At 40.6% G+C, this 24887-nt stretch overlaps 1 protein-coding gene across 4 annotated transcripts in view; it reads left to right on the top strand.

Moving 5' to 3' along the window:
* COL5A2 (collagen type V alpha 2 chain) overlaps window positions 1–24887 on the top strand; it is a 179995-nt gene that overhangs the window by 107464 nt on the left and 47644 nt on the right. For all 4 annotated transcript variants that reach the window (XM_065561993.1, XM_065561994.1, XM_065561992.1 and 1 more), the window contains 9 exons: window positions 1324–1377; window positions 2990–3043; window positions 5356–5409; window positions 13691–13744; window positions 14489–14542; window positions 17950–17994; window positions 19094–19147; window positions 20295–20339; window positions 24446–24499. In XM_065561993.1, the coding sequence (XP_065418065.1) occupies window positions 1324–1377; window positions 2990–3043; window positions 5356–5409; window positions 13691–13744; window positions 14489–14542; window positions 17950–17994; window positions 19094–19147; window positions 20295–20339; window positions 24446–24499 (468 nt within the window). The remainder of the gene's footprint in view (window positions 1–1323; window positions 1378–2989; window positions 3044–5355; window positions 5410–13690; window positions 13745–14488; window positions 14543–17949; window positions 17995–19093; window positions 19148–20294; window positions 20340–24445; window positions 24500–24887) is intronic.

The following is a 24887-nucleotide window of genomic DNA, read 5'->3' as shown; positions in this document are numbered from 1 at the left end:
CTGATCTTGTATTCTTATGTAATTCTATGAAACACAGTGGGCCAACTCTATCCCATTAACTTTGATGGAATTACACCTGAGGTGTATTTGGCCTATAATTGTCTTTTTGTCAGATGCTTACAGTGATGATCCTTGCTAATTATATTGCTATTCAGAGATAGCATAATACCAGTAATTCATCTTTCTTAAAGTTTTCCCAAATTGTGTGCCTGTTTATAGAATGAGTAGCCTGCAATGTCTTAGCCTATCCCTAATTCTTACAAGGAATTAGGCAGGACAGTCCAAGCACTACATAATTAACACAAGTCACCACCGAGCACTATGCCCAGAGAATTACAACATAACCTCTTTTATTTCATTGTCATTTTTTAGTCTTATACCACAGGCATCTGGATACTCATGATCTTAGATGCATGTGCAATTTCTACTCAAGTCAGAATTTACTTCCTCGTTTTTAAACTGATTCCAGTTATCAATGAAATAGCTTTGTTTCAAATTTACTGGCCAAATTCTGACACCCCTGTGAATTTTGAATAGTACCTTACTCCTTCAGTAGTCCTACTGGTTTGTGGCTCTCTGTTATTGTTCTGTTGTGGTGAAGTGTGGTGAAAGGAGAAATCTGTTTAAAGTAAATACTGCATTCTTCAGAGTTACCTTCTGCACCGAGAAATTTATTAGAGCATAAGCTTTCGTGGACTACAGCCCACTTCTTCGGATGCATCCGAAGAAGTGGGCTGTAGTCCACGAAAGCTTATGCTCTAATAAATTTGTGAGTCTCTAGGGTGCCACAAGTACTCCTGTTCTTTTTGTGGATACAGACTAACACGGCTGCTACTCTGAAACTTCTGCACCGAAAGTCAGGAATCTTGGTACCCACATAAGTCCAGTGATGGACTTCAGAAGGCAGTCATGTTAATCCAAAGAGATCAATTTGCTATCAGGTCCAGAAGAGGTCTTTTTACTCCACACATATTTTAATTAGGGCACTCTTAAATAATAGAAAATGTTGGCTATTAACTTTCTCTGGCTTCAGTCTCAGCACTGGGCTGGCTTCCGATGGGGTAAAGATGGGCTGAGCTGCAAAATGTGCATGTGGCTCGGACGTCTCCAAAGTTTGAGGGGTAATAGGATCCAGAGTATTAATTTATTCCATTGTCATGACACGAGTTCGAATCTGGATCCAAACTGTCTCAAGAACAGTCATTATTCCCATCTGGGTTGCTAATTGTGCCTGTATAATTTTTACTATTTGTAATAGTTTTCCGGACCACTACCTTTGGTTCTAATCTACTCTATATTTATCCTTTTTTGGGTCAATTTTAGGGTGGTGTTGGCCCCACAGGCCCTCCAGGTGAAGCTGGGGATCCAGGACCAATGGTAAGGTCAAATATATGTGCATCTTCCCAATGTAAAATTGCAGACTGTAACAGTAGAGACTATTCTAAATTCTCACTATACCATAGGCTTCTCTCTTGCTGCATGCACCAAAGTGACCATGTGACAAGGGCTGCAGTCAGGACTGGTGGTGATATTTTTCTGCTGGTTCACTGAGTTTTAATTGCTTTGAATGGCAGTGATGGGAGTTGTGGTGGATCACAACCTCAACAAGAATCAGCAATGCAATGCTGTTGCAAAAAAAGCAAATATATTAACAGAGGCATAGCATGCAAGTTACCAGAGGTGATAGTACTGCTCTACTTGGCACTGGTCAGGCCTCATCTGGAGTACTGTGTCCGATTTTGGTCACCACTTGTATAGAGAGGATATAGAGAAACTAGAAAGGATCTAAGAAACTAGAGGCGATGACAAAGATGGTCAAAGGGATGGACCGCAAACCATGTGAGCAAAGGCGGAAGGAACTGGCTATGTTTAGTTTGGAAAAGAGGAGATTAAGGGGGGCACATGATAGCGGTCTTCAACTACTGGAAAGGCTGCCATAAAAAAGATGGAGAAAAAATGTTCTCTCTTGCCACAGAGGGCAGGACAAGAGGCAATGGGTTCAAATTACAGCATAGCAGATTTAGGTTAAATTTCAGGAAAAACTTCCTAACTGTAAGAACAGTAGGACAATGAAACATACTACCTAGGGAAGTCATGGAAGCTCCTTCAGTGGAAGTTTTCAAAAAGAATCTGGATAGCCATCAGTCTTGGATAGTTTAGACCAGTGGTGGGAAACCTTGAGTCCCATCAAGGTAATCTGATTGCGGGCCGCGAGACATTTTGCTGACATTGACCGTCCAAAGGCACGGCCCCCTGCAGCTCCCAGTGGCCGTGGTTTGCCGTTCCTGGCCAATGGGAGCCGCGGAAAGTGGCGGGTTGAGGGACGTGCTGGCCGCTGCTTCCCGCAGCTCTCATTGCCCACCACTGGTTTAGATACAACAAATCCTACATCTTGGCAGGGTGTCAGACTAGACGACCCTTGTGACCCCTTCTATCCCTATGATTCTAATGATTAGCGCCTTTCATCCACTGATCTCAAAATACTTGAAGGTGAGTAAGCATTAGTATCCCTGCATGGCTGGTGGGGCGATTTAAACAAACAAAGAATGATTAGAATGATGGTCCCAAGGTCACACACCAGGTCATGGGCAGAATCAGAACTAGAACCCAGACTTCAAGAACCCTGCTGTAATCCTTAGCCCTCGCTGCCTGCCAAGAGAGAGGATATTGCTATTAATTTCACTTGACTGCAATGTGTAAGGTCTCTGAAAGGCCCCTGCTCATGATCCTGACTAAGATTTTGGAATAACTAAAATACACTTTTGCCCTCATAGAATTCATCCCACATTTTATTCAAAGCCTAGTGTCTCTTTCCTAGGGCATTATGGAATAGAATGGTTGAGAAGGGATAAGAATTATGATGGTGCTGAAAATTAAATCTTCACTATTGTATGTTGTCTTTATAAAATGACCTTTCAGAATGAAATACATTTATTTTCTAGGGGACTGTTTTGTGGATTAATTAATGTATGATGTATTTAATTACTAGGGTCCAGTTGGTGCTCGGGGCCCCGAAGGACCTCCAGGCAAACCTGGTGAAGATGTACGATTTTTGTTTTGTTTTGTACCTTGTTTTGCTTTTAATAAAACATGTAGGCTTCTCATGTACAGTTGCTGGCTGGTGCAAGTGTGTGTTCTGCTTATTGCTGTCCATTTCATTTTCACTGCAACCTTGCTACTCACCTCCAGTGTCATAGCTATTAACTTCCCGCCAAAGACGACAAGACTTCTGTCTTGTCAACAATATCCCTTTTTTACCTTGTGGGGCCAGTGGTGAGCTCTGCAAAGCACTTACTCCCCCACAGGGCTAAATGAAGCATCTTCCTAATGTTCCTTGCTCTGCTAGCCCTCAGCTTGAGATGCCTTGTTTGAAATCAAGCCAGGATTCCCATGTAATAGTGAACATGAGCCACCCCTGAGCTCTCTCTTAAGAAAAGCTTTGGAGCACTATGGGCAGTTAGGGAGAAAAAAGGACCACAATAATGTTGATCTGGATCTATGACATTATGTATTGTTATTTTTAAACCATTTGATTTGTTCCTCAAGTTTTAACCTCATCTGAAAATGAAGGAATAAAATAACCATTAGTTATAATTGTGATGTGTTACAGCAGGGGTGGGCAAACTTTTTGGCTCGAGGGCCACATCAGAGAATAGAAATTGTATGGTGGGCATGAAGGCTCACAAAATTGGGGTTGGGATGCGGGACAGGGTGCAGGCTCTGGGGTGGGGCTGACCATGAGGAGTTTGGGGTGTAGGAGGGTTCTCTGGGCTGGGATCGAGGGCTTCAGAGGGCGGGAGGGGGATCAGGGCTGGGGCAGAGGTGCGGGAAGGGATGCAGGTTCAGACAGGGGGTGCGGGCTCTAGGGTGGGGCTGGGGATGAGAGGTTTGGGGTGCAGGAGGGTGCTCTGAGCTGGGATCGAGAGGTTTGGAGAGTGGGAGGGGGATCGGGGCTGGGGCAGGGGGTTGGGGCGTGGGGAGAGGCTCAGGGGTGCAGTTGCCGAGGCGCTTACCTCAAATGGCTCCCGGAAGCAGTGGCATGTCCCTTCTCCAGCTCCTATGCGGAGGCGCGGCCAGGCAGCTCTGTTCGCTGCCCCATCTGCAGGCACCACCCCTGCAGCTCCCATTGGCGCGTGTAGGAGCCAGAGCGGGACCATGCTGGCTTCCGGGAGCCAGGTGGTGCGGCCCCTGACCCTGCGCCCTGGCCAGAGCACCAGAGCGGAGCTGAGCCACTGGTGTGGCTCGCGGGCCGGCTTCAAATGGCTGCGGGCCGTAGTTTGCCTACCCCTGTGTTAGAGTAACATATCTCTGCTTTGAGCAGGGGGTTGGACTAGATGACCTCCTGAGGTCTCTTCCAACCCTAATCTTCTATGATCCCTCTGTCACCAATTTGTAACCTCATACTACTAGGTGAAGGGTTTTCTGGTGGCGCACATGTATCCTGTGTTTGTAAAAGCATGACTGTTGCACCTTAAATTGAATTTTAACAAGTGGTAAAGAGTTAAAAGTAAAAGTCAGTTAAAGTTATGGAAATACATTATATTTTGTGAAGACATAATGAACTCCCTTAGTGGCAATTATACAGTACAAATAATTCGAGCAATAGGAATTTTAGGAAAGGATCAGCTCTTAATCCACCGAAGCCAATAGAGCCCAGACTCCTAAGAGGTCCATTAGTTTCCTTCATAATGTGTAATGTCATACCACCTATGTCTAGAATGTTCCTTTTCCTGAATCCTTTTAGCTTCTTTACGTCTAGTGCCCTGGATGCTTTATAACTAATTCATGCAAATAAAGGGTTGCTTGGTTGGTGGCTATGGCTAACTGTAAACAATCCTCTTTAAAGTTCACTTACTCAGATTTCTTTCGCCTTCAAATTTCACAGAAAATGCTTTCATCGAATTATGCTTAATTATTCAGACTTCTGCACAGAGACAAGGAAAGATACCAAGCTAAAGCCCAAACCACTGTAGGTTAATATTACTGCAGAAAATTTTTAGATCATGAACAAAGTTAAATTATCGTTATAAAAGGTTACATTTTTACTAATCCAGAGCAAAACTATTCTGCAGCGCCATCTAGTGACATTGAAGTACACGTTAGACCCACTTTAAGCCCAATCCTCCAGCGTTTTCATAAGAATTTTGTTACATTAATAAATGTAGCAATCAAGTTTATTACTGTAGTCAGCACAATTAAACAGATATTATAGGGCACGAGTGTAGTTAATTTATGTTACTGGAGAGAAAACGGATGAAGATGATTTGTTGAATGAGGACATGAAGTTTGGACAGAGAGATAATATGGTAACTTATTTTTGACTTTTTTATATCTTCACTTTTTTTGTTTTTTTAGGGTGAGTCTGGAAGATCAGGACAACCAGGCGAGACTGGATTCCCAGGATCTACAGTAAGACCATGATGACTTATAGTTTAGCAGACACACCGTTTGTGGCATTAATAAATATATTTTTTTTCTTTTTAGTAATGGGGTGCAATGTAGTGACAGTTACTATTTCAATACATTTGTAGTCAGTTTCCTAATGAACTAATACAATGCTATATTTTAGCAATGATTGTCTTGGGTTATCCCCGAGGGTTCTTTTACAGGCCCACAATGCGTCTAAAAGACTTCAAAGGAGACCAGATCTAAGATTGGGGTCAGTATACCCTCTTATAGCCGTATGTTCTTATCCATAGTCACCATCTTAGAGAACTCTAAAACTAAATGTAAAAACTATAAATGTATAACAGCTGTGCCAGGATGATTGTGCTAGAATGATGTCATGGATACAGAATATCATCCCATGCAGCCAATAACATTTTCATCTGCTGCCGTATGGCGAAATTCATCCTTGACAGCAATGAATTTACACCATTGATGAATATGATCCATCAAACGTGAGTCACCATTTACCAGCATCTTGTGTTGTCATTTACACCAATGTGGGGTAATGTGGTACCAGATCAGAATGATCACCACTTTGCACTGGTGTAAATAACAACCCAAGGGGTAAGGTAAGGGCGAACTGGGTGCATAGTACACATATGTGGCTTATTAGCCATGTGTTTGCTTGCCAGTTTAAGAGTTACTCCTGTTTAAAGCTAGTTTATGTCTTTGTTCCCATACATAAAATCTGCTCCTAGGAGTGAATTCTCCTCCATACTGCTTTCATGTCCAATGGCAAGCAGTGGTGACAGGAAGAAAATCTGTATGTCATTTTCTACCTGAAAATTAAAAGTACTCAATATCATCCTGAACATTTGAGTTTGAGATGCTTCTGCAAATAGGTAGTTTTGTCTGAGGGAATTTCTATTTGCAAAAGTCTTATCCAAGCTGGGCACACATTTTAAAATAATTTGCACCATCTGTATGTCTCTGCTAATTTTGCGGTAGTTTTGTTAGAATGCATTTAAGGTTACAAACAGGTTTGGTCACACGGAGGAAGTTGCATGGTTTGTCCTACTCACATGGTTTTTCTTTTGGTTCTTTGATTGGCTGTGTGTACCAGAGAAGGCATTTTTACTCAGTTTCTCTGAGGAGATGTTGGATTTTTAGGTCAGTCCCTACGAGACCTGTTTAAACAAAACATAAAAGGAAAAAAAAATCAGGAAAAACCCCTCAAACCTCTCAATTGTCTGTGTTTGTCACAGTTGAGCAGGCAATAGTCTAGAGCCTTTTATGTTCTTGTTCTCATATGTATTCATTTGATATCACTAACATGTACAAACTTACATTTTCAATGTGCACAATATACTTTACAAAACTGCTGGAGAAAGCTGGATTTCATAAGCACAAAATTGCTTGAAATAAAGTGACAATAGATTTAATGTGAAATTTCATGAAAGAATTATTGTCACTTTTGCCTCAGCACATGCAACAAGGTAGAATTCCTCCCCAGAACTCATATGAGCATTACATACGTGGGCTCAGCTCACGCTGTGGCTTGTGCACTTCTGGCTCAGTCCTGCATGGTGCTGAGCAGCTCCAGGAGGTGCAGACCACTGCAGCTCACGTTGGAGTTAATGGAAATATTTGGTGCTCAATGCCCCAGGAGACACTTTCCAGGATCAGGCCCCATGTTTCTAAGGGCACATGGTTGGTGAGTGAAAGGGCTCCTAAATATATAGTGCAAATGCTGCAGAAGGTAGTAGTTAGGTGGTTCAGGTTATGCCTTGTGATGGGTTGTTCAACTCACTGCTGGATGGTGCTATTTCCTAGCAGTTCTGGGGATCAGTTCAGTCAGGCCGACGCGCCTTCCAGTCATTACACCTTGGCAGTTTTTCCTCTGTAGCCCCTCTCTTGCTCTCAGGAGCCGCAGCTGTCCTCTTCATTACTCAGCCCTCTGGCCAGGTCACTATTCTGATTTCCCCTTCTGGGTGAGAGTGTATCAAGGTTCCTGCTCTCCAGCAGTCTCAGACAGGCTTCTGCTTCACTGCCTTACAATGCCACTCCCACAGTGGCTGGCAGGAGATCCTGGGTCCACCCTCTACTCCAGGTTCTGGCTCAGGGACCCCTGTACACAGCAGCCAAGGTCCATTCCCTGCACCTTGCTGCCTTTCCCTGAGCCACTTCCATACCTCCTGGCCTTCCCCGCTCCTCTTGGTTTGCCAGTCTTTTCGCTCCCACCTCCCAGGCAGTAACTTTAGGCAACGTCTCTGTAGCCCCTCAAACACTCCTCACTGTTCCCAGGGAGTGACTGCAGACTTCTCCCTGCTGCCCCCTCTGCTTTAAATTTCCTGTCTTTTTTGTAGAAGCCCCACTTGTCCCTTGTAGGTGAGCATCTCTGTAATTAGCTGCCTCCAGCCTAAAGCCCCTCAATTTGCAGCCTCATTAGCTGATTGGGCCCACCAGGCCTAATTCAGCTCTTGCAGGGCCAGTGTGGGGAGCACACCCCATCACACTCCTTCTCAGAGAAGCAGAAATATATGCTGCATAAAGCATCTTCTCAGCCCTCTCTAGAAATCCCACATTAAGCAGTAGGATTTCTGTAGCATATTTGGGCAAAATTAGGCTTCAGTCTTCACCTGATTCTTCTGTGCGCTAATGATTACATCAGTTACAGGTTTAAAACCTTTATTGTCCCAAATGAAAAGTACTAATTGCAGTTGTCGGAACAAACAAATTAGCCTTTGGTCATTAGTGTACATATATGTGGTAAGCAGACTTAAATAAAAAAATCCTTAACTATCCATTAGTGCTTTAAAGTAAAGATGGTGCCAGACCAAAAGCACAAAGTAGAACACTTCCATACTTTAGGAATATTTGGATCTACATCCAAATCAAAATTTGACAGTTCAGGCTCATCGCTGCTTTGTACTGCATTCCCATGTTCCAGGCATGACCTCTACATGACCCCACTGTAAGGATGAAATAGACACTGCTAATATGTACCCTCCAAAATACCCACAGAAGAGAAAATGTGTTTGGAGTGTGAGAACAACTTTGAGGGAGCACAGTCGCTCCAAACCACATATTTATGCATATCTATATGTATGTGTATATCTATAGCCACATGACTTTAAATGATACTTCTTAATTTAAATTGCTCTTAAATTACATAGGAGATGGGGGAAGATTGAATCAATGTATTTATTTATACAGAGCACCAGCTATCATACATTTATAAGTACTTTAACATAATTCTAAAATACACAATTCATAATACTTGCAAACCCACCTTAAAACAACCCTGACTGATGGAACACAATAGTGAACAAACTGGGCATTGCCCGGCTAAACCATAAGAAGGATAGGAGACACTTCATATGGATTTAATCAGGCCGCAACTTTATTATTAGCTATCTGTGACTATCCGGCAGATTAAAGTGTACAGCGTAGGCAACTCCATGTTCATTCAAATAACTACTCAGGGTTTCCACCAGCCCCCCTTCATTTTCCATCCGGGTCCCTCAGCCAACCCATGGCTTGGACCTTACCATCCACCCCCACTCATAGAAAGGTTAAGATGGGCTATAAGAAAGGGGGGTTGGCTCTCTGCCATACCATAGGAGCCCAGACCCTCCTTCCTTTAACCAGCACTTCCTTTTAAAGTCCTTTACCAAGCCATTTATCCGGCAGTGGAGGCCTTCCCTGTGGAGTACCCTCTCCTCCCTGCTCTCATCATCCTGCGTCCACGTGGAGCCATGCTGCCTCGCATGCCTGAATCCTCTGCTCCCTGCCTTGCTTGCTGCCTGAGAAAGGACTTCTAACCCTAGGACTTGCACCTTGAGAAACTTTCTGCCCTTGAAAAACTTTCATGCCCCGGGGGATGAGTCAGCATCGCCAAGCAGACCCCCACCCACCTTTTTTTGCAGCAGTTTCTGACCTCCTTCCACCCCCACCCCTTTTAAAGCACTGCTACCTTCCTGTGGCAAGCCTGGACAATGTCCTCCTGCATCAGGTGTGGTGCAGTCAATCATATAGAAAAACATTTTTAAAATCCCTCTCTTTTGAAGATCACAACCACCTCTCAATCCACTCCAAATATCTGAGAAAATGTAATGGGCCTTGTAGTGTGCCCTGAAAGGGGAGAAGTGAATTCTAGTGTTGAAGGGCCCCCATTGAGAACATCCTTCTAGCTGCCTGCTGTCTTTTCAAGCTTGAAACTCCAGCTTGGGTAACTCTGTTGGCTCCAGTTGGGGGAGTATATCATGGGGAGAGAGGTGATCTCTCGAATAGGCAGGTCCCAGATGATTTAAGAGTTTTATAAGTCAACGGCAACACCTTAAACTCTGCTTGAGACTAGGGGTATGTCTACACTACAGCTGGGAGTGGGACTCCCAGCCTGCGTAGCCAAACTTGCCCTGGTTCAGCTTGAGCAGTGTGGATACCGTAATGCTGGCGAAGACTCAGTCTAGCCATCTGAGCTCAGATCCCAGGGACCATGTGGCCTTGAGAGCCCAAACGGCAATGTCCCCAGTAGTATTTTTAGTGCGCTAACTCAAGGCGAGCTAGTGCAAGTCTGTCTACCTGGTCTGGGAGGGTCGCTGCCAGCTGTAGTGTGGACATACCCTAAGAGGCTAATGCAGACTGAGGAGCACTGATGTTTTGCTTCTGTCAAGCTGTTCCGCTTAATGGCTCATCTTTACTTTTTCATATAATTTTAGAGTGATTTATTTAAACTCTTGAATATAATTTCTCAAAGCCTATAATAAAAAGGTCAGTTAGGGGCATGGAGAGGTCACATCTAGATGTGCACTCAGCCTGAGAAAATGTGGTGAGCATTTGTACAGTAGGAAGCGTGGAAGGGTGTGAATTGAGAGCGGTAATCTGCTGTCAATATTTTAGCCAGGGACTTGGAAACTCTCCGATAGCATGTGATAAATCCAGTGTAGCAGGTGTGTGCGCTTGCAGAGAGGAGGGAGGGGAATACTGTATATGAATTTGTTTTCCTATTTGCACCCAAATACCTTCTAATGACTATAACAATAGAAAGAAGCCTCACTGCTGGGCATCTTTTGTTGGGTAAAGAGAGGGCTCAGCCTGTCCAGTATGTACCTATATCAGTCATATATTTGACACTGATAATTCAAATCTTTGTTTACCGTCTCCTCTTAATACTAATAACAACCAGAACTCATTCGTTGTAGGTAAAGGACCATATTCTAATGTTCACATTTGAGATAGATTTTTCTTCCTGAATATGAATAATGATTCATGATGTTTATAATATTTTTATAGTTTTTATTTTTTAATATGTCTAAATTATACCCTTTTTGATAAATTCTAGCTAACAGGTGATCAACATTTTTTCTTCACACTAGGCTAGATGTTGGTACGCTTACTATTACTGGGTAATAATTTACACCTTGCGTAGTGCCACCGACTTCAATGCTACTACAACAGTAAGGTACTCTCACTGCAAGTTAAGGGTACCAGAATTTGGTCCTTAATTATCACTGCTGCTCATTTTACAGATTTTTCTAACCAGATTTGATATACTTTAATTTTTTTCTCCTTTTCTATGTTATTTACTGTTCCTGTATTTTGTCTTTTCAAAAAAATAGCTACTAGTAATTAAGTCAGATACTTAATAAAATAAATGGTGGGGAAAAATTATTTTAAGATGATGAGTTTGTGGTATGTTGCATGTCTGACATATGGCATTCATTGGGCTGGTTTCTCTGGTTCACAAAGGGACCTTAAACCACCCAGAGATTCCCCCTGGAGAATTCCACTGTTTAGGAGGAATCTTTGGCTGAAGTAAAGCTGGCAAGATGCCCTTCCGATCTCCAGCTTAAGTGGGCATGGTGTGCCTGCTGGTGGCATGTTGAGAATGGGGCGGGAGGAGGGTGTTGTGCAGCAGGGGATCAATGAGCCTGATCCCTGTCTGGTGAAAGGTCTGCTATAGAGCTTATGCCAACAGCAAAAGTTAGAATAGCTCCCCTACTGCTCTAACTTCCACTGTGGGAGAGTAGCTGGGGATCAGGGACCTGCGTTCAGCTCTTTGCTGCTAGTGCTGTCTATTGTGTTGGAGTGCAACTCAGACAGAGAGAGGAACTGGGGTTATTGGTTTTTTAGATTGGATATGGTATATGTCATTACATGACATTTCAAACTCTGTGACATAATATGACAATACTACAGAAAATGCTGTTCTTTGTATTAAATACGTAGTTCATTTTAGCAGTTTGTCATCCACAGTGTAGTTATTCAACAGCGATTCCAGTCAATGAAGAGGAAATGGAAGGGTCATTTTATTTATGATGGGGAAGTCACAAGCATTCAAAAATGGACTTCCCTTCCCCACCTGATCCCAACTGCTTTGTGTTGAAGGAGATCCCATTTTTCTAATGTTGACAATTTAATTTTACACTCAATTCAAGTAAGGAGTATATGGATTTCACCCCTTTGTTTCTTCTGCGCCTCAGTTTCCCTTGTTAAATGCTCTTTCTCCATACACATTCTGAGGCTTCATTGTAGCACACAGATCTATGGGTGAGAGGCCTGGTGTCCTACCTTTGAGACTGCAATGACACCTTTAATTGGCTATTTGCATTTTGGGGAAAACTGAGCCCCTTTGTCCTGTAGAAGCAGAAAATGTAATGTTTGAAATGATAACAGCCCCAGCATAATGTTCAAGGCCTGATTCAGCAAGGTACTTAAAAGCATATGCCTAACTTTCAACATGTGCATACTGTGACTGAATAATTAGTTTGGCACATGCATAAGTAATTTGCTCAACTGAGGCCCAAGAGCAGAAGGTACTCCAAGTTTCAAATGTATGTGAACAATATGGCATCGTAGTAACACAATATACTTGTGGATTGCCTCGGGCACGCAGGGGCGAAAGAAAATGCAGGCCTGTTATTTACCAGGCTGCACGTGGCAATAGACTATATTGGTAAGGGATGCAAGGAGAGTATGGGTCACGATGCAAACTGCAGACACACACACACACACACAACTAAAATTAATCAATTTAAAGTTTTATTGGGGATAATTACAAGGGGTAAGGGAGCAGCATTTGATTAGCTAATAGAGTTAATGAAACTTAAAACACACAATGACTAAAATATCTACTAACAATATTTATAAACAAAGATGCAGCATTTAGTAATAACTGATACTTACAAATACAAACCAACGCATAACGACCGGCAAACGTAGAAACTCTGTTTGAAACACGTGAGCTGAGAGAGAGGCTTCGAGGTGATCAGGCTCGGTTACGGGTGTACACAGGATACACAGGATTCATTTTTCTTTCTCCTCTCCCTGCCTGCACATGGCAGGCAGGCCCATAAAGTACCAACTATGACATCATAGAAGTGTCATAGGAGACGGGGCCCAAAACCTGTTTGTGTTCGTTTCTGATTGGCACAAGCAAAGTTTACACCAAGTAGGGGAGCAGGGGCCTCAAAGTCTGGCTTCGCCCCCAAAAGGTGTGGAAATGCATATTGTTTTAGAATGCGTGCAACACTGAATGACAAAAGAAGAGGCCAGGGCAATACCGGTATGGGCAAGTTTTACAGGATGCAGACAGGAACTCATCTCAGCAATACTGTCACACGCCTAGCTCCCTGTCTTACTAGGAATTATTTAGGCCTTTTCTGAAAAAAAAAAAAATTCTGTGTTTTTTTGCCTCATTTTCCTGTACAGGTAAAAGTTCTCCAGGTTGCTTTCGAATAGTTGCTAAGATAGTTTTAGAAACAGTTTGCTTATGAGACTGCTTTAGTGGTGTTTTGTGATTCAACATATCACAGTGTGAGAAAGACAGATTGAAATTTGGCAGTTGATTTTTTTAATTTAAATTATAGCTGTCTTTTGAACCCACTTAACTTGTTAGGTTCCCTTCTCCTTACATTAAAAAACTAGCTTTGATGTTGATTTCTACTGTATTACTTCTTTTATGGATTTAGGGCTTGATCCAAAGCCCAGTAAAATCATGGGAAACCCTTAATGCATATTTACTAGGAAACCTCTAAACTTCAGTAGGACATTATGGTGACCATAAAAGGAACATTCATCTCACATGGCCTCATTGTTACATGTTGTTTGTCTTGCAATGCTGTAGCCCCAAGGTGAAGGGGTATTAGATATGTATCAATGTACCTAGTACTTTTTTTCCTAGTTCCCTTACCTGTCTTAGCTGCACTAACAGTAAGTGTATCTACTCAGATGTGTAAGGAGAGTATTCAACTGTACAGATCTAGGTCACTTTATCTCTGTTTGTGTTTTTCTATTTTAGGGATCTCGAGGCTTTCCTGGTGCTCCAGGTCTTCCAGGTCTAAAGGGCCACAGGGTAAACATTAACCTATCTGTCTTACAGATAATCTTTCACAACAGTTGTAATTTTTGCAATCAGCTTATTGTATGCTAGTAGACTATTTGATCCATTTAGTAATGGCAAAATCATGAGAGTTAGAGATGGAAAAGTCCTACCAGAAAACCTAGTCCATCTTCCTTTAAGTGCAGGTTGATCTCCAGTGTTTTGTCCTTTCTAGTTTCAAATGTCTCAGGCAACTGGGAAGAAATAAAGTAAGCAAATACTGTATTAAACTCAAGCGGGGACAAAACTGACCTTTGGCTAACTGTTCTCCCATCATGCTGGCAGATCTGGCACTAGGAAGGGGAACTCTAGGGTTGGACATGTTTATGAAACAGAACAGTTATAAATTACCAAGGTTTGTGGCCAGGTTTCCACTTCAGGGAGCAATAAACAGGATTACAGGGAGAAATAAATAGGGTTACTGTGGCTCAGAGCTTTCCCCTCATTGCTTTAAGTTCTTTATATATATTTGCAGGATTCTTGTTCTCAGAGGGAACAAACCCAAGTAAACGTATCTCACACAAACAGCTGTTTCATTTGAAAAGTATTTTATAACTCTTTTCCCATCTGTTTTCTTGTGTGTATTCTTTCTTTTTCTCCTCAGCTCAGATCCACCCTGATGATGATATTTTAATAAAAGATTATGTCAATAATAAATATCATAAATGATTGTTTGTGTGTATCTCTTTATACTTATATATTTTTCCTCGTGCAAAGGGACACAAAGGACTTGATGGTCCTAAAGGCGAGGTCGGAGCAACTGGATCCAAGGTAATATCTTCATTATGAAATTTGGTTTGGGGTTTCAAAGGAGTTGTAGGGTTTAGCTCTTGGAGTGTCCTAATGATTCATGTTTAGATATTTTAGTGTCTTTCATCCAAAAGGATCCTAAAGCCCAAAGAATAAAACCTGTGGAAGAACATTGATTAATTATACTTTCTATAATGCTAAAAACAGCTGAAGATAATAGATCTTTAAAACGAAAAAAACTTTGCTTCCTCTGCTGGTCACCAACTTCTCTGATTATTTATTTGCTTGTTAAATAGCTCCATAGATGTGATTGGTCTGTTTTGGGGGATGCTACTTGCATGAGAATTTCATTGTTACTAAGCAGAACTGCATGGAATTTCCCTATCTGTGCAATCCACTTCACTTGCCTAAAGCTGAAGAATTTGGGCTTTATGCAGGAGTGCCAGTGGATTGGGGAGATGAAATCCTCATCCCCAGTTTGGGTCTGCAGTTTGTGCATTAGAATAATGGCTGTAGATTATTTGTGTCATTTGCAAGTGTTGGGGTCAATGGATCCATGTTAAACTAAATCCCGTTGATCCTCTACTAGCTGGATCCCAGGCCACTTTTGCACTGCTCAATGGCTCGTGTGGAACTGGCACGGAGATACTTCCTGAGGTGCACAGATGCTTTGTGCATTTGCCTTACACTATTTTGGGAATTTGGACAGGCCCTGCATCTATAATTAGGCATGGCAGAATTTGATTTTTTTAAATAATTTCAACAGATAATATCAATGTTTATTTTTAAGCATTTTCTTCAATTTGTAGCAATTTAAATTTTCACAGTTGCACAAAATTATGGGTTTTAAACTTTTTAAATTTTTATCTATTTAAATTCTCACAGTTGAGGGAAGTTATCGGTATGTCAGACAATAATTATTTAATGACAGTAGACATTGAGATTGAAAAGGTTGAAGCTTTAGAGCTATTAAAACACAAGTTGTCAACAGCACATGTCAAAATTTACAAAGAAAATGTCCTTAAATCAAACTCTAATAAGTTCTCAAGCAACATTTTCTTCCTTTGCCTATCTGAAGATGTCGATTACTATCAATAACAATATTTTTTCTTCAGTTTCAGTGTCAATCAGCATTTACTGACATTATTGTATATAGTGTCTCTCTAATTTACCGACATTGACCGATAAAAATCGAATCCTTCCAAGCTGTCTATAGGGTAAAAAAAACACACTGAAAAGAAACTTTTCTGGTCTTCTTTATGTGGCCCAAACCTGCTTCTTCCCCTTTGCAGGTCAGCTGTAAGTGGATTTAGTTTAAAGTAGTTTTAATATTGTTTAGTTGGCTAGCATGGATTGAGACAAGTTGTGTTAAAGCCACTTTTTTAAAAGGGTGCCAGACTCCCTTATTGTTTTTTTTCTTGCCATATTCATACTAGCCTACTAAATGGTGTTGAAACTATTTTAGCCTGCAGAAGGCAGAAACTGCAGATGGTTTGGAACTATTACCTGGGAGTAAAAAACCTATTGGTTAAGTGGATATAGAAGAACTGATTTTGGTTACTTTCCAGAATAAAAAACAATTTTGAAGAATTGAACATGTTGGGCTTTTTTTACGAATCATCAGTTATTAAATCAAAGCACTGCAGGTTGGTTTGTCTTAGAATCATAGAATCATAGAAGATATGGGTTGGAAGAGACCTCAGGAGATCATCTAGTCCAACCCCCTACTCAAAGCAGGACCAACACCAGCTAAATCATCCCAGCCAGGGCTTTGTTAAGCCAGGCCCTTAAAACCTCTAAAGGATGGAGATTCCACCACCTCCCTAGGTAACCCATTCCAGTGCTTCACTACTCTCCTAGTGAAATAGTGTTTCCTAATATCCAACCTAGACCTGCCCCACAGCAACTTGAGACCATTGCTCCTTGTTCTGTCATCTGCCACCACTGAGAACAGTCGAACTCCATCCTCTTTGGAACCCCACTTCAGGTAGTTGAAGGCTGCACTCACTCTTCTCTTCTACAGACTAAATAAGCTCAGTTCCCTCACCTTCTCCTCATAAGTCATGTGCTTCAGCCCCCTAATCATTTTCGTTGCCCTCCGCTGGACTCTCTCCAATTTGTCCACATCCTTTCTGTAGTGGGTGGGGGCCCAAAACTGGATGCAATACTCCAAATGTGGCCTCACCAGTGCCAAATAGAGGGGAATAATCACTTCCCTTGATCTGCTGGCAATGCTCCTACTAATGCTGCCCATATGCCGTTAGCCTTCTTGGCAACAAGGGCACACTGATGACTCATATACAGCTTCTCATCCACTGTAATCCCCAGGTCCTTTTCTGTAGAACTGCTGCTTTAGCCAGTTGGTCCCCAGCCTGTAGCGGTGCATGGGATTCTTCCATCCGAAGTGCAGGACTCTGCACTTGTCCTTGTTGAACCTCATCAGATTTCTTTTGGCCCAATCCTCCAATTTGTCTAGGTCACTCTGGACCCTATTCCTACCCTCCAGCATATCTAACTCCCCCCTCCAGCTTAGTGTCATCCATCTTGTCTAGACCAAAACATTTTTGCTAAAATTTCACACTGTTCAGTTCTGCCATTAGTAGCAACAGTAGAAGCATACCCATGTGTTTAGGGCACAAGTGTCGGTTGGCATTTTAGCCATGTATCCTGTAGATTAGATTGCTCTCCCTGCCCTAGGGAGGAGGATGTGAACAGGTCTTGCTCATCCACACTGCTGTTGTGGTCAGTCTTTGTCTTCTTGCATTTCCCTACCCACCCCATCCTTGCCAAAGCAAGGGCTGACCACAGTCTGGTTCTCTGGCAATCAAGCACACTGACAGTGCTCAATAATAAATCATCATAATTGTAGCAGATTGATGGGTCAGGCATGAAAATATCTTGGGGAGGAGTGGAAGGTACTATTCTCTAGCTGCATTTGGAAACTTGTGCATTATTCAGTATATCTCTTAGGGATGAGCTTATTCTGCTTCAGTGGGAACTCAGGCTTTGGCTACACTGGCGCTGTACAGCGCTGCAACTTGCTGAGCTCAGGGGTGTTTTTTCACACCCCGCTGAGTGCAGTGAGTACAGTGGTGTAAAGCGCCAGTGTAATCAGTGCCTGCAGTGCTGTACACTCGCTCGCAGCGCTGCAAGCTACTCCCCTCGGAGAGGTGGAATACTTACAGCGCTGCGAGAGAGCTCTCTGGTGACGCGACTACACTCGCGCTTCGCTGTGAAGTCCCGAGTGTAGCCAAGCCCTCAGAAACATGGCTCTTCCCATCAGCAATGGGACTGATTTATGTAACTTCCCACACATTGCTATGCAAATTTGTCCCTAATAAAGCCACATTAAACTTAAGTGGTGGTGATAAGAGATGGAGTTTCATTTTCCTCTAACATGTTTTTTGTGCTTTCATTTGAATTTCTAGGGTGAAGCCGGACCAACTGGCTCAATGGGTCCACCAGGCCCTCTCGTGAGTGTTATTTGCAATGTTTGCAATTGGATTTTGTAAGTGCTTTGTCAGTAACTGCAATAAATCAGGAAATTAATACAAATCTGAATTAGGTTTTGGTATGATCTTTTCCCCATTGTGGTTCAAGGTGATTAACCTCTCTATACCCTTTAGGCCCTTCCTGATTCTTTATATGAAGAGATTTTAATATAATGAAAATCTCAAAGTAGGTCACTTTGAGTCAATAATTGAAATTCTTTCAGTTAGAAAAATATTAGCTAAAAAAACTACAGACAGAGGATTTTTGAGTTTGTGTGTAGAATAAACATGTGGGGTAAGGAGTTTTTTCTCTCCGGCAATCTCAGAATGCTTTTACTTAGCTGGTATTTAGAGCATCTGTAAAACTATAAACATTAGTGGAGATAAAGCCATCTGGTTTTGATGTGTTATCCTGTGTCCTGCAGAATGTAATATCTCTGAAATGGATCTCAATTAGCAAATCAGCAATAGTAAAATGGGATTGAGTTATTGACCCTTAGTGAGTATGTAGGGAATTTAGTCTTTGTGTGGCTGAATTTTGAAATACAGCTACAAATGGAAAAAGAGAAATTACAGAGCAGTTCAGTTCCCTGGGGCAAAACTTGTAAGGCTGACCGAGGACATAGATTTGCTTCAACTTTATGGGCCCCATAGACCAGCGTAATCACTAGCAGAAAAAACAGTGGCCTGATCCTGTAACACTTAGTCACATGAGTAGTTCTTAGTCATTCTTGTATTCTCATTAAAAACAGTGAGCCTAATCATGCTGTCTTTGAAATGTTTGGCACCAAATTTCATCAGTGGGAGCAAGACTGAATCCAGTGGGATTCTTCTTGTGAGTAAGGCTTGTCAGGTCAGACTTCATTACGCTATAATTCCTGGAGTAGGAGTGCAATGAAAAGTTTTTATTGAAAGAAAAAAGAAAAATCAGAGGTGATTAAAAGAAAACTGAAAAAATGCTCTATACTATGGTTATTCTGAAAAAAAAAAAAAAACCAACAGTGAACTCCTGCATTCCACTTCTTATTATCCTCACAGAATGAATATTCAATTAAAGCATTTTTCTGTTCTCTTTCCATAGGGTCCTAGAGGAATGTCAGGAGAAAGAGGGCGAATTGGACCACAAGGTGCTCCTGTAAGTGGATTTGAGGTTTTGTTGCTGTCTGTTAGCCCTACTACTGTGCTTTACTTGTTTTATCTAAATTACAGTCATATTTCTTTTTTCAAGTTTTGAGCTTGCAAAAAATTTACTACTGAGTGAGTAATTTACTCACTCTCATGCTCACATTTACCCACCCAATCACAAGTAGTCCCTTTATAGTCCAAGGCTACTGCAAGAACTGAGTAGAGATTTGCAGGATCAGAGCCTTAATTTAAATTTTAAAAAGCAATAACATCTGTAAGTTAGACATTAATTGCAATATTTTATTAACATAGGTGCCAAGAATAAACTGGATGCAGGGGGTGACTCTGAGCAGAACTGTACAAAATTGTTAAATATGTTCACAATGTTTTTCATCAGTTTTGTGAGCCAGAAATTACATTTTTTGTTTGTAAAATTTCTGTGAAAAAGCCATTTTCACAAAAACTTGCAAACTTTGAAATTATATATGTTTCTGATGGAAATTGATTTTCAGTGGGGAAAAAACCTTTAAAATGAAAATTTCAAAAATAACCTTTTACTTCAAAATAGAAAAAAATGGTCTCACTAAAAACAAAAAAGTGAACTTTCTTAAGTATTTCATGATATGGGATCATCTCTGAAAAGAAATGCAAACCCTTCATTTCTGTAGTTTTACATTTTATTTCAATTTTTTTTCACATCTCTACTCATGGCACTTATGAGTCTAGTGCAGTGGTTCTCAATCTGTTTACCATTTTGGGCCACATATACAGCTCTCAATGTGTTATGTGGGACGCATCCACACACTATATAAACTACCCTGTATGGCGCTGAGGCTGTCACATGGGCCGCAACTGTGTGCTCATTGGGCTGCAAGCATCCCGCGGGTTGAGAATCACTGATCTAGTGTGTACTACTCTTCACAGTAACAAACATGAACTCCTGGGCCCATTGAAATCACTAGCAAAAGTCCCGTTGACTTCAACAGGCTGTGATTTCACTCTAAAACTCTTCCATGTCCATTCTGTGATGGATTTATGGACTGGTATAATTTAAAGACAGTTGTAAATTGGCTCCTTTTACAATCACTAATATTCAAGGGCAGAGTTTAATAAGAATTCCTATAAATGTACTGTGTCTTGTCTATCTTTATGTCTAGGGTGGACGGGGTTCGCATGGTATGCCAGGGAAGCCTGGGCCAGTGGTAAGTTCCTTTCCTTGTTCCCAGCGTTGTGATCTTCCTTTACCTTCAGACATTCTGTAACCAGAAGGATGAGTAACTGTTGCCATTTTTTAGTCTGGAAACTGAAGGCAAATCCTAAATATCTGTGCATGATTCCTGATACTGCCACAAAATTATTAATCACAACTGTGGAGATGTGTGCTCTGAGAAATAAACCACTAAGATTTTGCTTCCTCTCAAGTAAGTGATTTTAAGTAAGGAGTAGGCTGGTGCTATGTTAATCTTCTCTCAGGGAACTGATGTACTGCTACATTAATGCAATGGAACCTAGATGCAAAAAGGTTAAGCATTTTAGAAATAAGTATTATAATAAAGAATCATTAATAAAAAGTTGTCTTTCTTCGCAAATAAAGATGTCAAAGGAAGTTATACCAGTTCTCAGTAAGAAGTCTCAGTAAGAAGGGACTATATATTTTCAAAACTTATAAGGATATGTAAGCCCTTTTTTTAGAAGAAGTCATACACTGAGCTGATGAACCAGAAACACATACATAAATGCATTACAAGCTGATATAGTGCCTCCTTGAGAGATCAATTTATTACAAAATACTCACATCGCTTATATGGAAGTTTATCAAAAATTAAAATAATAATGCTTTTCAATACATGATTTACAAGTAGTTTTGTTATACAGAACAGGTATTGTAAAAAGTTTTCAGATAAAGAAAATACAGTTTAAATATATTAAAAGGTTAGTGTGGCAGTTAAAACTAAGGATTTTCATATAACAAGTGACTCTGGTCCCAGTCCTACAAACACCTATGCACAAATGTTTAACTTAATGCATCTGAGTACCGCACTGAAGAACATCTAGAAGTCAGTGGGATTACTCGTATGTGTAAAGTTAACCACATGCATAATTGTTTTCAATTTTAGGGCCTATAGTACTATTTACTCATTTATACTTCCTCACTATTAATGTTTGACAGATTTCCCCTAGAAATACACTTTATTCTTTTTTTTTTGCGCTTGTCACTTGACAAAAATATCTGCCAAAGTAATTGCCTATTGATACAAAATGTGATAGCCTGTATGTTGAATCTTCATTCAGTCTGAGGCACACTAGTCCAAAGTTAAAATTTTCACAGTTTAAGTACATAGTCTTTCTTCCCTAATGATACTGTGTAGGCCTTGCATGAACAATGCAAGAAGAAGTAAGGAAAAGAAGTAAGGAAGCTGAGATTAACAATGGACGAAGCATAAACTCACAAGTGGCCTTGTAAATAACATTCAGTTTGTAGATTAAGAAATAGTGAGAAGAGTAATGTGTGATAAGCTTGCAGCCACAGCTTTGCTTACAGCTCATGGACAGTTCAGGATCTGTACAGGGATTGGTTACAAAAATTAGTAGGCCAATCATAAAGTATGTGATACAGCATTTTAACCTATAGTATTAAGTTTGAGCATGTACATAAGCTGATTCATGATTATGTATGTTGGAGATGTGGAGCACTCTAGCCTAACCCCCTACATCTGAGCCTGATCACCTGAGGTGTAGCTTTATGACATCATATGAAGAAACCTCTGTGACGAGTCCGTGTTTGAACCAAGTTTTTGCATTCGTGAGAACTGGATAAGATGTTCTCCCAGAACTGGATGAGGTGTTCTGGATATGCCAAGTGCAAAAGGTCTCGGAGGGAATCCCAGCATGCTGCAGTGAGGAAACGGTATTTGTCCATGTGTTACAAAATAGACTGTACTTTTGTAAACTCCATTAACCAATAATTAACTATGATAGAAGTTCAAGCTGAGAGTGTAGATAGCTGCCAAATTGAGTTATCTGGTACATCCTACAGAGAAGGGTGACCACAACTATTACAGTACTTTAAATATAAAATATTTACAAGATGTTTCATTATTTTAAAACAATTCTATAACAGAAAAAAATTGAATCTCAAAGCAATTCAGAAATTCTAGATGAAGTATAAATATTTCAATGGATTCCCAACCTGAGCTCAAACCCACTGGGCATGACATCTGGTTGGCTAGCATATGTGGTACATTCCCTAGCAATCTCACAGGGAGATGCAGAATGGTTAAACATGATCTCTCTGGAGAAAGTGCTATCCAAATATATGATGAATTGGGTAAGTACAAAGAAATATGTCGTAATGCTAAAATTATCATTGAAACGAGCGAGATTTGGCAGATAAGTGTTCATGACCCAATAAATTGGGATGTAGCTTTTTCATAAATATATTAAATGAGCTGTTACAGCAGTGCTTTAGCAATTCACTACAAGGTCGCTGGCAGAAATGTTCTCCATAATTAATAGTCTTTGGAACAGATTGTTCTTACTGAGTTTGTCAGTAGAAGCTTTGTTATATAAAACATTCTTTCTCGGTATACATCATGTTCCCCAAAGAGGGTGAAAATCCAGCCAAAGACAAAGAAAGGGAAATCATTTGGGAATACACAGCTGTACTCAGTATTTATGACCCCTGTATACAGCTATCCAAAGACTATATAATATAGAAGGAGGAGTGTATATCACATCTGTTTAGCCCACCCAGCACAATAGCAACAAAAAAGCAGTATTAGTTTACCACTTGGTTGACTCTACATTATACTGTTACTTTGGATGCAACTGTGTCAACTGTCTTACTCATTTTGGACCATATACCTCTGTTGATCTTCACACAGAACTCTCACAGGCAAGAGTGGGATTTCTTCAGTGTTTTGATGACTGTTAACATAATTAGGATATTTTTTGGAAACATTTGGATTTGCATGAACAGATTAAGAGCAATATAGGGCCCAATTTGCACAATCTGAGTTCTAAAGGGGTTATCCCCTATATAGAGAATGCAGGAGTATTGGAGTTATTGATCATAAAGGGCTTGTGATTTGAGTGATTCTGGGTATCATGATTAAGGCTAAGATTTTGTCACAGGTATTTTTAGTAAAAGTCACAGACAGGACATGGACAATAAACTATAAATCACAGAAGCCTGATCCCTGCTGTGTGTTGGGCTGACAGCTGGAGCCCTGCCATGCGCCAGGCTGAAGTCAGAGCCACATCACATGTGAGGCTGGAGCTGAAGCCGAGGAAGTCACGGAGATCTGTTAAAGTCACAGAATCTGTGACCAAATCATATCCTTAATCATGATTGACAGAGATTCTGATACAATTATTAACTTAGTACTAAATCAGACTATAATTAAGATACAATGCTCTATTAATGATATATAACATCTGAACTTCACTGGCTGAATAGTTTTGTTGACATGTCTGATGGGGCGCATTGTTATAAAATAGATTTAATCTTTGATTAGTATATTTATCTAAGTTTTGTTTAGCTATTTGTAATATTGTCTGATACAACATCATCTGTAGCACAATATGCAGATTTTACAGATAGAAAGTTTGAGTGGAAAATCAGTGATTTTTTGATTATCTTATCTTTTTAGTACCTTTTAACAGTAGCTTGAGCAAAATGAAGAGGAAATAGTATATTTGTAATGAAAACTGAAACTCAAAAATATTATAATTAAAAACTATATTGATTACTGTTTGGAGGTTGGCAGATGAACCAAGATCTGTAACATTGATAACGTCAGTAAAAAAGTACTTAATTCAGTGGTACTCAGACCTCAGTGGTTCAGGAGCCGAATTAGCGATCAACTTTACCCAAAAGAGCCAGAGTAGCAAAATGACTGACTAAATATTAACTATAATTGGTTAATAACATCATAAAAGCATCCTGATTGGTTAAAAACTTAGATTGGTTAATAATTAAATCACACAGTGTTCTAATATCATGTGCTGTAAGGAGATCCATTAAAGAGCCACTTGCGGCTCGCAAACCGCAGTCTGAGTATCATTTACTTAATTAAAACATTACATTTATAAGTGGTATTCAGTTCATAACACTTATGTCATCTACAATATTTATAGAACTGGTTTCCCTTTTTTTATGAGGCAATATGTTTTCTAACTGGCATTGCATTTAAATCCAGGAACTCCATTTGCATAGGCCTTCATCAGTGTTTAGGCCACTAGTTTTGTGATACTGACTTTGGAAATATCACCTCTTAAATAAATGTACTTTATTTGTTTTTTATAGGGACCACTTGGTATAACTGGTTCTCCTGGTTTTCCGGGTCCTCCTGGTGTAAAGGTAAGAAAAGCTGATTTGTTTTAGTCGGTTTAACCCTATTAATTAGATCTTGATATGCCCACATTTAAAGAGACCACCTTGAACATGTGGAATTCATCTTCACAAATGAAAAGAGGTGACTGTGCATTTCACTTTTAATTAACACCTGGAGATAGAAGCTAGAAACAACAGCTGTGATGAAGCAGTAGGCTTTGACAGAATATGGCCATGGTTATAGGTGAGAAACTCAAAGATAAGTGGGAAAAATGGGTTTAACTGCTGAAGCAACCCTTAGAGAGACCAGATGGGTGAGGCAACATCTTTTATTTGACCAACTTCTGTTGGTGAAAGAGACAAGCTTTCGAGCTACACAGAGCTCTTCTTAATGAGAATATTATGTTAAACCATA

The sequence above is a fragment of the Chrysemys picta genome, chromosome 11 (assembly GCF_011386835.1).
Source record: "Chrysemys picta bellii isolate R12L10 chromosome 11, ASM1138683v2, whole genome shotgun sequence".
Taxonomy (NCBI): Eukaryota; Metazoa; Chordata; order Testudines; family Emydidae; genus Chrysemys; species Chrysemys picta.
Note: the sequence above shows the minus strand (reverse complement) of the source record. Positions and strands in the feature narration are given on the sequence as shown.